The sequence below is a fragment of the Chroicocephalus ridibundus genome, chromosome Z (genome assembly GCF_963924245.1).
Source record: "Chroicocephalus ridibundus chromosome Z, bChrRid1.1, whole genome shotgun sequence".
In the NCBI taxonomy this organism is placed as follows: Eukaryota; Metazoa; Chordata; class Aves; order Charadriiformes; family Laridae; genus Chroicocephalus; species Chroicocephalus ridibundus.
This window is the reverse complement of record NC_086316.1, coordinates 44,775,495-44,791,635: the sequence shown is the minus strand read 5'-3', so window position 1 is coordinate 44,791,635 and position 16,141 is coordinate 44,775,495. Positions and strand designations below refer to the sequence as shown.

The window sequence follows — 16,141 nt, the reverse complement described above, 5'->3', positions numbered from 1 at the left end:
CATGAGTGGAGCACTTGGTAAATAAGACACTTGAACCAGTGTGCACCCACCTGTCCAGAGCTGATTTTTGCCATCTGTTCATCTGCAACAGAAGACACACTGCCATCATTGCCCTTTTCTCTGTGTTGGCCTTTGTGGAAAGGTTTTGAAGGGGAGGTTTGGTATGTGTGACACATTTCACACCACTAGCGCTCTGTTTGGCAAGACCTTGAGCTTACTTGAGCTTCGTACTTTCTGCCTTCTTTTGAAGGAGATGTGGATTTTTCTTTTCTTTAGCTAGCAATTGATGGGGGAGAAGGAAGGCGAGGAGAGCTTAAGTGGCATGATTTATATAAGAATTTCTGCCCTTTATTAAATGATAGTAGAAAGTGGTTCTAAAAGAACCTAATTCTTCCCCAGTGTGAAATGGAGATGGAGAGGAGTCCTGCAAGCAGAAAAGGGAACTACTGAACTCCAGGATTCTGGGGGAAGGTCCAGTTGGCCTTTTGCAGGGGACTAGGTTTTTCCTTTATTAAAATGCTGGTCTTTTTTACCACAAATCTTTTATCTGCTAGTGGGTTGTATTAATTTTTTTGTTACTTTTATCCTCTTGTCTACGCTATTTCACCGAGTGAAAAATAGTTGTAAGGGGGGAAGGGAGGATAAATGGTGAAACATGTATCCTGACAGATGTTCATATATATATGATTAAGAACGGAAATGTGCTCTGCATATATTGCCTTTCATCCCACAATATGATTCGGGAGATGACTTTTTGTTCCTAGATCACTTAAAAGATCTTTGAGGCAATTTGTAGAGATATGATTCTGATCGTTTCTTTGTTATTTATGTAGGAGTTCTAAATGCTCCCCCTCTGATTAATGACAGCTATTGATTTTTTTCCTTCCCCCCATAGTTTTCTCAGTGGAGCTTGCTTTCCTCCTGTAGAATCAGCATCCTCAAAGGCAGAAATTACTGATTCTCAGAGTAAGAAGCCTGGCATTTGCCCCCCCCACCTTTTTTAAAAAAAGTATTATTATTAGTCTCCTTCTTATTCTCTCTCGCTTTTTATTGTTCTTCATTCTTTTTCCTAGATTTTGTCTAACCTGTGCATCCGTTCCCCTTTGTGAACAGAAACAATGTGTGTGTTTTCCAGTAGATCAGCTGCGTATGAGTGTTTAGAGTTCCCACCAATCTCTGGTACCTTTCTTTCACTGTGGGCACGTTCCTCTGCAAAATGATCTCTCTCCCTTTAAAGAGTACGCATAGTAAGTTGCTCTACACTACATCCGTACCACAGCCTCTTTATGGTAAACCAGTCATACGATATATACGCATATAGCTCCAGGACCCTTCCACTGGAGAAACTGCTGCGTGACTCTTTGTAGGCTGTTTTGCTGTGTTGTATCTTGACATCGGAAAAACCTTTTTTGTACTGGTACGCTAGCAGAGGGAGAACTGTACAAAGGAAGTACACACAGCGCACAGCATGTCAGGGGTGTGAAGAGGCATGATAGATAAAAATTCATATCATCCTAAGCCCACTCATAACTGTGTGTGCCAAACGACTTCCTTTTCTTGCTGGTCTTTAAATCATTGATAATCACACCGTGTACTCTTGAGCCATTGTTTTTGTGTCTTTATTTCCTCTTCATCTTGGTTACTGTTTTATCTGTATGCTATCTTACTAATGATTCACTCTGAGCAATCAATCACTTCATCTAACAAATTTCAAATAAGCAATGGAGCTATTTTATCCAGATTTTTTTTAGGTACCCTCCTAGTGGTATTGCAGGTATGTGTATGTGCATTGTGCGTGCGTTGTATGTGCATTACAGGTGTGTGTATGTGTATAAATGTAAAATATCTTCTTGAAACATCAGTTTATTAACGATAGAAATGTCTTCAGGTTAGAGGGAGTATGTTCAGGTTGTTTGGATAATGGCTGTGATCTTTCAGGGTCTGTAAGAGGAAAAGTGGTAGATTACTGCGACACAGAGCCGCTTGGAAAGTATCCAGTAAAAACTTGAATCTTTTCCAGGAAAATAGGCTTTGAATGTGCTGACTATAACAGGAGAGCATTAGAAGTGAATTTGTTAGTGGGTTTATTATCACATTTTACTTTAAATTTGATCTTTTAGAGATGTGTTGGGAAAAGAATTAAGCTAAGCATCAATATTTAGAAATGCAGTTGTAAAAATTAGTGATACACAGATAAGAACCTTATGTAATGCCTTTTTACCTGTTTGTTTAGATGTGGCTTTGGACTTATTTTAGTCCTTACTGTAGACTGCCTAGAAGAATATACGGAAAATCAATAAAAACCCAAACAGATTAGTAACAAGCAGATGTTATCTTTATTTGACATGTGTTACTATGTCTTGAAAGATTTACTTCAGTTTTTACTACAGACCTAATTTAAATGATCATCTTCCACAACTTATTACCAAAAAGAACGCAGTCATCTTTTTTGGCTTCTTTCTGTTCGCTGGGTTTACCCTTGTTCTTATATTTTTCTGTATTGGATGTTTCTTAAAAACATTTCAATCTGTTTTGCAATTCTGTAGGGCATATTTCTTGGTAGCTAACTGTTGCTGCTTTTATTTTTAAATAGTTCTGGAAAATTTACGGCATAATAAAGCCTGGTGTACTGCCTTTGCAAGTTTTCACCTATTATGCATTGATGCTGAAAATGTATGCTTGACTTTACGCATATTGTAGTCAACTGCGATGAGATTGTCTAAAGTTAACCACATGCTAAGAGTTCATAAATAACATGACTAAGGATAACAATTTAAAGAGAAGATGGAGGAGTGGGAAGTGAAAGCATTACAGCAACATCAAAAAAATTATGTGGTTGCTCACTTGGCTCATTTTCAGGCTTTCCTTGCAAGTTTTTAAATTGTGTCGGATTTTATGATCTAAATTCATGGTACAGGCAGAAACAAATGTAAACTTCCTTCCATAGTGGAATATTTCTGTGCGGATAGAATATCTGTCAGTTGTCTTACTCCTCCATGTCTTTGGCATTTTGATGACTAGAGGAGACTACCTTTTTTTTCACCACTTTGTAGCACTAACCTGATGCCTGCTGGGTTAAGCACATAACTCATGTTATGTTATCAAGCACTCATGTGCTTGCTGAGCTATGTAGAGAGGTTCCCAGCAAAAGGCAGTAAAAAAGGGGATTGAATTTGCAGCGCAGTTTTCTTCCGGCTCTTCGGAAACCATCCTGTACCCACAGAAGAGGTCACTTAATGCGAATTGGGTAGGTCAGTAGGCAGATCTGTACGGATTGTACAGTGCTGTGCAATGAGTGTCCTTTACCTGGTACACTTTGGTTGACAGTGAAATAGTTAACAAGGGGAAAGCTCTGTCATTGTTGATATCCTCAGGCTCTTCTCAAAGGCTTTGCTTCAAGCCACTGTCAGATTCAGGTAGACGTCGTCTTGTGGTGGTTTATAGCACGTTCTCAAACGGGAACGGGAAATTCCTTTTTTAAAATGAGGCTCCAGAATACAGATTATTTTGTCCATTCCTCTTCCTTCTCCTCCTCCCACCCCAAATCAGGCATGACAGATTGTTTCCTTGCTGTAAGGCAGTTCAAACTCTGAAGCTAAACAATACACTGTTGGCTCTGGCTTCATTTCGTTGCAGTTAATTTAAAATTCTGAGAAAAGAAGCATCCTTCCATAAGAGCATCAAGAAAGCAAAATGCGTTTAATACTTCCCTCAAGAAGGAGCACTTGCTGGAATGACATGGGTTCGCAAGCAGGGAAGGGAGTGAGCCTTCTTCCCTCTTCCACCTGGAAGAATCTTCTTTCCGGTTTTCATTTTTTTGTGTGCTTCCCCCCCCCCGCCCCCCCCCCCCCCCCCCCGCCATTTCTTTTATTTTTTTATTTTTTTTTTCTTCTCACCTTCCTTTTGGATCGTTCCCCTCCTTTCCCTGGCAGTGATCTGGGTCGGATGGCATGTGCGTGCCACTGCCAGGCTGATTCCACCACCTGGGTTGTATTTCCAAGAGTAAGAGAAGGCTCTGTACTTTCACAGGGGGGTATTGAGGGAGGCGTGCGAGCAGTGTGCTGCACGAGTTCCCTAGCCTTCTGTTTGTGACTTGCAGTCTTTTGCTATCAGCTCACCCTTATGTAAAGATTCACGCTAGGGAGGGGGAGGAAAAAATCGAGTGAACGACATATTGTGTCTTGATTGATTAAAGAGCTGGGTCGGGAGGTGGGAAATGGATTTAGGTTCAAATGAAAAACAAAACAAAAGTAGGACGTGAATCGGTGCGATTAGGAATTTAGAATGGAATGTTTTCATGCAAAACAAGTTAAGTTTTCGTTTCTTCTTCCGAAGTCCTGTACACAGACGTGCAGGGGGGGAGAGAGCAATCCTAGAGGACTCCAGATTGGATTTACTCTGAGTCCTAAGCAGTGCGTGCTCGAAAACGAAAAAGAAATTTCAGAGCTAATCTGGTTACTATATGAGAACAGAAATTAGTTGGACGGTTAGTGGGCAAGCCTTAGACCTGAACAGATCTCTCTTGGGATATATTTGAAATATATGGGATATATTATATATCCCATATATGGGATATATATATATATTATGGGATGTTCATATATCCCAAATAAATTTGGAATATATGAAAACATAACGTTTTCACTGTTTTTGTTGTTTTTTTTCCCCTTGCCTTCCCATTGAACAGCAGCAAACAACCTACCTACCCCACAACAGTGGGGTATAGTATAGCACAGAGCTTGATGCAGCCCTGGTTGAGGTCAAGCACTCCAATTCGAACCTCTCAAGGGCTTTCTCTATGTGTTGCCAGTGTACTGGTAAAAATGACTTTAAACTCTTGTCAGCGCAGTTACTGGTGCATGCATCACAGTCCCACTCAAATAAACCTGTCACAACACAGAGTCAGCAGCTAGAGAAGAGTACAAGGGCAGGCCTCTAGCTTTTCATTCGAGCATCACTAAACGTGCACAGAGTGCCCAATTATTTCAGCATTATTGAGCAAGCCTACAGGAGGACCCAAGCCTTGCTACATTAGATTTTCTTTAGTAATTTGCTCAAGTACCGCTGAGGACACTTAAAGGGCTTAAAACGGTGGCTGCAACCGGTTTCCTTTTCTGGATTGTTAATTCAGGTTTTCTCTTTCAAATTAACTCTCACTGCATGCTGTGCAGTAGCGCTGGGAGAACTGTTTAACACTAATTTTCTCAATTTTCAGCTTTCTTTTTTTTTTTTTTTTTTGCATTATGTAACTGCTTTTATAGTTACATATGTTTTGATTAGACGTGTACGTACTGCTAGAAAGAGTAAAATATAATACCCCTGTCAGAGAAATAAAATTTCACCAAAACTGTAAAATTCCTTTCCTGTATTCTTTTTTCTATTAAATTTTTGTTGTTGCTCTTTTAATTCAGCCTGAAGTTTACCAATTGTGTTGTGTCCAAACATATGGACATTTTTAAAACACCAGGATGTTTGTGAGAGTTGATAGCCGCATCAATCGGATGCATTGGTTGATCTGATCAATGACGTTTGATGTCCGGGATCAATCGGATAATCCCCGTCTCCCCGAACAAATTCAATATCTGTGTTTCGTTTTTCACAGCAGCAACAACTCCAGGCCCAGCATTTGTCACATGGACATGGTCTTCCCGTGCCGCTCACTCCGCACCCCTCGGGCTTGCAGCCTCCAGCCATCCCTCCCATTGGCAGCAGCGCCGGTCTCCTGGCACTGTCCAGTGCACTGGGGGGGCAGTCCCACCTCCCGATTAAAGACGAGAAGAAGCACCACGATAACGATCACCAAAGAGGTGAGTGCTGCCAGACGAGTGCGTGGCTTCGTTTGTCTCTCTTTTCTTCTTTCATTTTTTTTAAACCCTGCTCTTTTTTTTTTTTTTTTTTTTTTTTAAAAAAAAAAAAAGGAGGGGGGCTGGGAGCAAAAAACCCTCATTGCTTCAGTATGTATTGCCTAGTGGTAGCCAGAAATTGTGTTCAAATGCTAGAAATCCAGTTTTATAAATCTGGCGGTACAGTATTAATAATTAACTGTACAGAAAAGTTAACATCTGTGCAATTTATTATTTAACAGACATCAGGGTTCTTTCTTCGGAGTATGATAAATGTATAATTTTATGTAAACTAACCAGTACTTTTCTCTTTCTCTCTCCCCCGACCTCCCCATCCCTTGCCACTGCGTCCTCTCCTCCTTGCGCATGGGGGCTGCTCTGCATGCAGACAGAGACTCCATCAAGGTAGGACTTCATTTTGCAGATGTAAGGGGTGGCCCGAAAGAGCTGCGTGCTGCGTTTTTCTGCAGCGTGGGCCAGAGTAGTGGAAAAAGTTGCAAAGTGAAACCGGGTTGTGAAGCTCATGTTGATGGACAAGAGCCCTGCGTAGACTGCATGTCACGCTTAGCAAGTGGCGAGTAGTGGGGGCAGCTAGGATTGCGGGCGACGTGCCATCCAGTGGGTTTGGTGGAGCAGCATTGAGCCTGTTCCTGGCTATGACGAAAGGGCTGCCCGGGGTCTCTACCCAAGCTTATGAGACAGAGTTAGCCAGTAGTTTTAAGTCATTTGGAGGCTGTAAACTGTAGTTCCCACGTATCCTAATAAAGCATTTATTGAAGGAGAGCTCTGTCACTCGCAGGGGTGGGGTGCTGCCCGTTTTCCTTTCCGAAGCAGTTGAAGAGGAGTGGGCTGCTGTTTGCTGCCCTGACGAGGGTGGTACTTGGACTGAGGATCCTGTCTTCCTTTTCCAAAAGCTAACTTTCAGGCTGCGAATGACTCTGCAACGTGCACATGTGCACCATCCTGTGCATGACAGTGTTTATAAGTAGATGTAATACACACCCTGTGGCTCGTGTCATTTTGAGCATTCGGTGATGCATACGACTACGATTCCACGTTGGTGCCTGGATGCTTGTCCATACTGGATAGCCACCAGAGTCTCTCAGAGGCTCCTGGGGTTTTAACACTGCAAGTAGGTAGGTGAATCTTGGCCCTGCCCTCTACTGGATCGGTCTGCTCTCCCTGCTGACACTGGCCATTTACCAACTCGCAACAGAACCAGTCGTTTCCAGCTGAGCAGTTCCCTGCCCGGCTCCGCATAGCTGTATGGAGTTACAGAGTAGAGCCCAGGTGGCTTGCACGATTTTGAGGAGCATAGGATTAAGCCTTTTCAGGTGATGGTGAGTGTGAAATGAAAGATACACTTCCCTTACAAAGAGCAAGACCCGTGCCTGCCTTATTGAGCACTTACAACCCACTTGTTAAGTTTTTAGTGGTGCCTTTTTTAGGAAGATGTAATTTATCATTGGCGTTAGCCCAATGGCAGAAGAGGTGTTCCAGGCACGAGTCTTGGGTGCGTTAGACAAGGTTACCAGATGTTACTGGTGTGCCCTAGACGGTGTTGGGAGGAGCATGGTGCCGGGCACAAGCTGTGGTCCCTCCAGAGACCTGTCTGGCTGGGACTGCCGTGTGAGGGGCTGTGCCTTTGCTTCTCCAGCAGCTCCGGGTGGGGACGTGTCCCACAGCCTTCCCCATGCTGCCTCTGGCAACTCTGCCGCATCCCAGCCAAGTGCAACCGAGCCAAGGGTTGTCAGTTGTGCTGTTACCCACATGGCTCTGCATAACAACCGCGGGCTGACAGGAACTGTCAGTTTTTACCGTGAGCAGCAAAGGCACCGAAGCTGTCTATCTGCCGACACAGGACAACAGTGCGTTGGATTTCACTTCAGCTTCCTTGTCATGAGGGCTAGAAACTGGGATTACCACTTCATGCGGCGAGGCTGGGGGCAGATTAATGATGATTTCCCTGGAAGCCCCTCCTGTTTGCTGTGAACTGATAGGTTTAGTCTGTTTTCTGTTTTCCTGCACCCGAACCATCAAATACGAGTAGGGCAGATACCCGAATCTGGGAATACAAACCCACCTGGTTTCTTCAGCGATTTTGCATACCTGTACAGCTGGAACCACAAACGTTTCACTCAAGAAAGTGAATGAGGAGAACTGTTAGCATATGCCAATTGCTGTTTTTAAACAAAATAGCTGTTTCTGTAATGTCTGTGGGATGTTGGGGTGTTTACACCAAAAATGCTGATTTTTGTCTGGGAATGATTCAATGGCAACTGTTATTCATACAGCTTGGAGAGGCAGAGGAGGGCGTCACTACTTTGTGCCAATTTACTTTGAAATGATAAGTGGATGTTTGTCTTGCACCGTGTTCAGGTTGTGAGTTGGCTTGTGTGTCAGCATTACAGGGCTTGCTGCCAGCTTTGCAAGGTGAAATAGTTTGCTAATTTCCTTAAATGTTTTCAGTGATGCCCAGAGTAGCAGTTAGTCGCTTGTTCGATCGATCTGTCCTCCCTTAAGTGGCTCCTGGTTAAGAGAGGCTTTTTATGATTGTCTGCTGTGTGACTTGAGATGGTTTTTGTCAGCCAGAACGTGCCAGTTGCCAGCAGCTGGAGTCTGTGTGCTTGTATGAAATAATTTATTCATGCAGGATAATGCTCCTTAACATTTAACAGGTAATGAACGTGACATAAATTTCCTTCTTGCTTTTAATTTTTCCCTTTCCTCTTCTAATGTGCAAACAGGCAGCTCTGGTACTCTAAATAGTAAGTAATTTTTGGCCATCTGTCAAAAGGAAATTTCAATACAAATTTAAATTAATGGTGCCTGAAATTTTTTATAGCTCCTCTAAAAGCCTCTAATGTGCAGAAAATTCTGAATCTGCTGGTAGTAATTAGTGTAGCATGTAATGAGGATATGGGCAATGTTATACAGCCCCAGTGTAACGTTTTGATATGGTAGCAAAATTTTGATTTATACAAGGTTGTGCCTGGGTTTAATTGTGAGAGACACTTTAAAGTGTTTTCTTGCTGATACAGATTATTAAGCAGGGCAGATTTTAGAATAGCTCATAAAGTGTAAATTTACGCTTTAGTGTACGATTCAGATAATGAAGGTACCCTACCCATTTCTACAAAGAAAGGAGTTAGCTGGAGCGTCCAGTTCTTGCCAAGCCTGCTTCCAGTGCTTTGGCTTTGCCGGGCTGTTGTCTTTGTGAAACTTTCTGTCTCCTCCTGGTTCAGGCCAGGGAAAAGGCAGTTCGCATCACTCTCCTAAACGTGACGTTTTCTGCCTGGTAAGCCAGACCGGGCTCACATCCATCCCAGCACCTTCCTGGAGCAAGCAGTTCACTGCTGAAACCCAGTAGTCGCCTTCTAAATGACATGAGATTGTCCAGGAGCTATTCCTAAATAATAGATCAGCGCCAGCACAGCGAGCTCCGTGGAGAGGGGCGGCTTTTGGGAGCCCTTTGATTTTGTGTTGGATTCAGTCCTCCGAATCCTTTGCAAAGTTTGAAGTGTGGGAAAACTCTAGACACAGTAAAATGGGTCACGGGAGTGCTCTTTGTGCAGCGACGAGGCTGCGGAGCGGACAAAGGGGAGGGAAGGGTGGCAAGCGCCGGGGCTGTGCTCAAAGTGCAGCCCTGGCTTAAGGGCTCTGAGGGAATGTAATGTGTTTAGACAGAAAGACAAACAGCTCTGCAGTTAACCGAGCAGCTTCTCGCAGAGGGCTTGGTGTGTCCCCTTTTCAAAGCAGTAAAACTTCTTTAAAAAAAAAGGGGGGGGGGGAAAGGGGAGGGGATTATTCTGCAGTGGATTCTTGCTTGCTAATTGCACCCCGCAAGGGTTTTGCCACCTCCTGCAAGAACTGCTGATGCAGGAGGTGTGTCGCTCATCCCAGCCCTGGGACCCTCTCTGGGACAAATGTGGCAAAAGTTTCTCTGGTCCCTAAAAAAGTCCCTTCTGTAAAACGTACCCTGTGAAGAAGCTAAGGAAGCATTTTGTGCGCAAAAGCACGCCCTGGCAGAAGGTAGCCTGGCGCTGGCAGGCTCATCCCACGGCTCTCGCTGCGGCAGCCGGAGTGCAGGAGCCCCCAGATGCTGGCTGGGTTGGGGGTCTACCAGAGGGAGCCAGGATGTCCCTGAGCGGGTTATTGAAGAATCTGAGTCTTCTGAATCGCTGCCTCGTGTACAGAATTCCACTCATGTAACTTTTTGCCACATCTGTTGTTTTCTGTATTAATCAAGTAATGAGAAATACTCAAGTGGTGTGTTAACTCTTCTTTTTTTTTCTTTTTTTTTTTTTTTTTTAAACCCTGAATTGTAAATTATTTGGGGCAGAGACCCTGCCCATAGTTAAGACTTGCCACCACAGTGGAGACTGTTTGTTTTGATGCTGGGGGATGCTGTTTCAGCAGCAATAAGTGCTGGTAATTAAAAGCTGCAGTCTTGGGGCAGGAATAAAATAGCTTGTTTGAGGTTCCTCTGGAAAAAAAGTTTTACATGAGAGGATATGAAATAACGCGTCAAATGCAGGTTTGGAGTGAGTTTCTGTCGAATGTGCTACTGAAGTAGGAGAAGTCTGTCAGGGCAAATTCAAATGGGTTTAGCAATAAGCTTGCTTTTGCCTTAATCTGTGTGAAGGCTAATAATAACACGTGTGGCAGATAACAGGGAAAGCGGATGGGTGGGATTCCCACTGTCATTTACATTTGTGGTGGTAGGTGCTCCAGTGCTTCTCAATGTAGCTTCTCGAGCTGTTAGCCACTATTAAGTGTTTAGACCTCTGTTCACTTAGTATGTAAGAAAGAGTAAGCTGCTTACTCCTGCAGTTGTAGTCTGATACTTTTTTAATAACAAAAAAAAAGTTGTATGGGTGTAATGCTTCTGGAAAGAACAAGGCAGTTTAAAATCAAAATGCCTAACATGCATTATAAGACTTTCGGATATTAGCAAATGTAATTACATTGCTCAGACTTACTTCTTCTGCTGGTAGAGGAACATCCCATAAATTGCTGTGAGGTACTGCTGTGGACCTTGTCTGAATTGGCAGGTTTCTTTTAAATGAGACTTTCTCTAGTGACACAAGTGTTGTGCCAAATGTCTTTGCATTCAGTATGTATTTAACGAGCCAAAGAAATGTAGTTATGTGTTACACACCTAAAGAAATTTACATAATTTATTTCCTGATCATTTTGTTATTTTCACACTTTAATACTCTTCATCTGAAAAGCGCTTCACAGGCTTGTTAAAACCCAAACGTTTCACACTCGTGTCATGGATTCTGCTTGTGCCTTTCTCTGTTCAGAAATGAGGTGTTGCATGTATTTTGCTTTCCATAATGATGAAGTGGTAGTTTTAAGCTGAGCATATTTGAACTAAACTTTACTCCGCCAGAGTTGTGTTTTCGATCTTTGTGGGTGTTTTGGGGGTAGAGTTATCAAAATATAATGAGTAACTTCTGTTGGCTTGTGATACAGTAATTTTTTCAGTATTAATTGATATCTGCCTCTGGGCGTGTAAGCTGTGCCGAATGTAACAGGTGCCCTAATTCCAGAAAATGTGTTGTAATTGTTTGTTTGTGGAACAGATGAATAAATATCTGTGGGGCATAGCTGGTCCTCAGGTGGTGAACGTGAATGGATTAATGATGTGATTGAGTGAGACATGCTTGTTTGTTGCAGTCTCGTCCAGTAACTGTCTGCTGAAGCAGAACAAATATTAATTAGCAGGGTCCTGTTTGTTGTCTCAGTCTATCTTATGGAGCTGATTTTTTTGGTGCTGCTTTTTTTTCTTAATAACCTTTTCATGGCTAGACTTGTAGTACGTCATTCAAGCCCTGTGGTTTTTAACAGATTTTTAGAACGTGAAACTGATCCTCAGGTATATGTCTCCCTGGTGTGGTTTTTTTTTTCTTTTCTTTCCCCCCACCTCCCCCCCCAGCTGAGTTTTACATTTCTTTCTTTCATTCTGTGTCATATCATTTGCCTTTTTAATGAGGTCGTCTGGGAGTTTTAATTTAGTGTAGAATATTTGTATGAAAGTAACAGCATGTACTCTGGTATCAGAGAATTAGCTGCTTCTGCCATTTTTGATGGCTTTGCCTCCTTTACCCAATAGCTTTTTTCCTGCTTATGTGTATTAACTGTACACTAGCCTCTTACCTCGCACCCTTTTGCCAGTTACGACAGGATGACTCTTTTTCGGTGGTGTGCCCACATTTGGACAAACTCCTGCAGTCCTTCTCGCTATCAAACTTTGTTTTGGCACTTGGTGATTTAGGGTAACTCAAATGTTCTCTCTCCAGATGCTCTCTTCACCCAGGAGGCAAACACTTACATGGGCTGTAATTTCTAACCTGAGCAGTCATGTCTAATTATTTCCATGGCAACAGACTGTGATGTTGATAACACAGGATTATGACTTCATGTCGTAGAGTAGGAAGAGGAAGTTTGCTGGGGTGAGGAGGTGGGTGGAAAGGTCTTCTCCAGCGCAAAGGCTTTGACAATGTAATAGCTGGGGGAAAAGAAGTAAAGGGAGGGAATGAATTTGTTTATTATCTCTTTTGAAGTTCTCCTTATTGTAAGTGTGCAATTAAAATCATACTTTGAATGCTGGCATTCATGGCTTACACCAGTTTACTCATGGTGAACGTGTCTGGAATGAAGAACACTCTTGCAGGTCATGTTAAATAGGTGTTAGTCTAAGTAATGGTAGAAGATAAACAATACCTACCAATTTTTGTCAAAGCGGGGCACAAACTAGATGGCTGCGTTTTGTCTTACAGATTTCTGTTGGCACTGCGATACTTTTTTTTGTTGTTGTTGTTGTACTGAGTATGTAGTGTTTTGATTTTGGGTTGTCTTTAAAACCCTTAGAACCAAAGTAACTTGAAACATCCCTTATTTATATTGCAAATCCTTTATTTATATTGCAAATCAAGGGATTCCTTGGGCAGGCTGGTTATCTGCTAAAGGGAGGGAAGGAGGACAGATTACCTTCTGGAATCAGCGACATGGATGACGTGCGTTAGAAGTTTCTGTCCTTGTCCCCGAATGCTAGTAGTTGGTTTTAGCTTGTATTCATGTTTGTATTGCTCTTCCTGTCTCTTCCCTGGCACTGGGAAAGAAGCATATTCCTAGTCAAACTGTTGTCAGTCTCTTAGGTTGGTTTTAGAAGAAGCTGAAGGAAATGAGTAGTCTGACTGATTCCCAAGTTGTTACGCGAGATTGCTGAGTGCATCACGATTTACAAAGTTTTAGCGGTGCTTTGAGGGAAGAAGCAATTAGGTCGGCCAGCAGGAATCGGCCATTGAGGGGAATTTGCGGCAAAGTTACACCGTGTCTCCCGCCTCTCTCCGGTACAGCTCTAATTGACTCGAATAATTAATTAAATATCTAAAGCTCGATTAGCCTATTCTGCATAGCAATTTGAAAAGTTCTGTGTTTTCTTGAGCGACATTTGGCCTTTTGAAGAACAAAAAATTGGAAATGCTAATGTTTTTCAGCCAACTAAGGGAAGAAAATAAAAATGTCTCCATAGCAACAAAGCTTCTTTCTAGATGGTTTCCTAAGATATGCCTGAACCAGAAGCAGATGTCTGATTTGAGAATCTCGCCTCCTTCAATGTAAACAAATAACTTCTAGGCAGGTGTTGGAAATAATATGGAAATCCTATTAAGGGGCCCTGGGTTCCTGTCACTCAGGAAGCCCCTGCCACAAAAGGGTTGGTTGTCTGAATAAAGGAGGCAGAGTAAATTCTCGTTAGGCTTTAGCTTTTCCCAGGAAATGATTGTCTCTGCGTGCTCTTTCTCCTGCAAGCCTGAATGCAAGCCGTTCCCTCTATTGATCCCCTCTGCCACCCTCGCTTTCTCCCTCTCCTCTCCTGCTGGATTAGCGCTTGATGTTGGTGGCAGCGGCTGCTGGGGTTGCTTGGGGCATTGTGGCATTTGTGATTTTAACCCCCGTCCCCAGCCCTGCCTTGGCCGGTGGGAGGACAGCCGGAGGAGATGCCTAACACTGGCCTGGAGCGAGAAGAGGATGGGAAGTGGGCAACGGGGGAGGCGGAGCAGCCGAGTCCTGGGCGGCTTATTGCTCCAGCTCGTTTGTGTGAATTTATAGATGATGGTGTAGCCCTTGGCACCACGAGACCGAGCACTGTCTGGACATGGGATTTTCTTTTTTGTTTTTCATAGGGACTGCAGCTTTGGAGGGGCTGTGGTGCGGGTTTCGGCATGTCTGGCTTGCTGGTGTCACATGTTGGGATTCAGACTGAGAGTATGGTTTTTCTCTTAACGTATTTGGGAAGTTGGTGGGCCATTTTTTTCCCCTTCTTTTGAAGTTACTGAGAAAACATGTTGTGCCTGCTGTCAGTAGTCTGTTAGTCTAATGTGACACTTGTGACACCTTTTGCACTTGCCGGTGTCAGTTTTGCCCCCGGACCCCGCTGTGCTGAGCCCTGCGCTACCACAGCCCAGAGACCAGCTCACCCGCGACCTGTGGGCGAAAACTTCAGCTCCGGGCAGGTGGGAGCAGGCACCGAGGATGCGTTCTCCAGGGTTTCTAGGCTGGAAGTGGAGACTGTGTGTGCGTTTCTCCCCCTCCCCATCTCCACTTTCCTCGGTGCACCAGACGTGCATAGTGATGCTCTTAATAACACTCAGAGGGTTAAATGTGGATAAACACAAAACAAGGCTTCTGAAAAGCCTGACGATTATCATGCAGCATTTCTCGGACTATAGCCCCCGAGACGCACTTCATAAAGCCAATAAAGCTCACGCTGGTGGTCTCCCGTTGCCCTGGCAACGGACCACAGGGCACCCTGTGTGTGAAATGCATGAACATCTGCGAATTAATCTTTTTTAGTTTGTTCTTTCCTTGGCACCGGTGGGGCTGCGCTGGCTGGCAGTGGCGGGGGCTGAGCTGGAGGGTCCCCCAGGGATGCCCCCAGCGCCTGGCAGAGGGGGTGAAGCCGGGTCCCTCCCGGCAGGGCTTCCCACGGTGGAGGGGCTCGGCCTGACGGCGCTCTCGCTGGGATGCCGTTAGCTTGCTTTTGGGCCGCACAGGGGAACGAATAAAAAAATTTTCTCCGAAGTTGAGGTATTACTGGGCTTGTCGGTCTGCCATGAAAAACACAATCTGAGGGGAAAACTGAAATAAGCGCTTGTGTCTGCACCACAGTTTACCTGGACTTCACGACTCCTGTGCTCCGCTGTCACGGGATTGTGGTGGAAGCAGAAGGCGTGGGGGAGTGGGTCTGGCGCAAAATGCAAAATGGAGCCGCGTAACAAAAATCAGCAAGAGGGCCGGCCGCGACTGCGCTTGAGAGATGCAAAACCGGGGGGGTCGGCAATGTCTGCTGCCTCCCGGAGCGGTTACCCGGGGCGGGCGGCAGCGGCGCGGGTTCCCCTTCCCTTCCCCTCGCCCCCGCAACAGGCACCGCAGCGGGATGAGGGAGTGGGATGCAGGGATGCGGGGTGCGGGCTTGGGGTCCGGCCGCTGGCCGCCAGCGCCGGGCTGGCCCCGCCGGTTCTCCACCGAGTCTCCGGGAGGACTGTAGGGGGAACACTGTGTATGTCGTATCACCGGCGAACGCTGGATGCAATCAGTGTTTTAATGAGGCATTGGAAGTGAAATGCCGCTTTAATCTGCTAATTGCATTAAGAGGACGGCAGATTGCTCTGTATCGCTTCTTTTTGAGCTGCGAGCTTATCAAAGAGTACCGAGGTGCTTTTAAGTGAGGTATTGCAGCCAGTCGGACGCTACTTGTTTGCATACGAATATTAGCAGACACAGCTGTACCTCTGTTTTCCTGCCTCCCGAGAGGCAGAAAGCAGCTGTGGGAGTTTCCTTAGCGCGTACTTAAGAGTAAGTGGGGCGGTGGGGAGGGAGAAGGGGAAAATTTCGACACGGTTTGTTCTTTCCTTCGTCCACAGGGTGAGCGGTCTGTCATAGCTTCTCCAAGCATTGAAGCCGGCATATTTCAAGCCACTATATTTTTTCCAAAGAGGGCATACAGTATTTTCTTTGCTATATTATTCTGGCTGGGTCAAAGTAAATAATAACATTGATTTTGCCGGCAGTGTTCTATTTTGTCAGACTGGCGTGTGCTGCAGAGATGCAGCGCAGGGGCATGGAAGAAGGGCCAGGAAAGGTGTCTCCGGATCACAGCTATGCGCAGAAGAAGGGTTGTCTGCAGGAGTGCATGGTATGAGTTTGGCACAGACCACACACAGCACAAAACTTGGCAGCTACAGCAACATATTCCTGAGTCTTTGCTCATTTTATTTTAATAACAA

The 16,141-nt window shown here is 44.5% G+C and overlaps 1 protein-coding gene across 3 annotated transcripts in view; it reads left to right on the top strand.

Annotated features, from left to right (window-relative positions):
- Positions 1–16,141, top strand: part of LOC134508377 (transducin-like enhancer protein 4) — a 99,934-nt gene that overhangs the window by 50,207 nt on the left and 33,586 nt on the right. For 2 of the 3 annotated variants that reach the window (XM_063319917.1, XM_063319920.1), the window contains 2 exons: positions 5,603–5,807; positions 6,232–6,248. In XM_063319917.1, coding sequence (XP_063175987.1) covers positions 5,603–5,807; positions 6,232–6,248 — 222 coding nt within the window. The remainder of the gene's footprint in view (positions 1–5,602; positions 5,808–6,231; positions 6,249–16,141) is intronic. The other variant, XM_063319919.1, reaches the window with a different exon arrangement.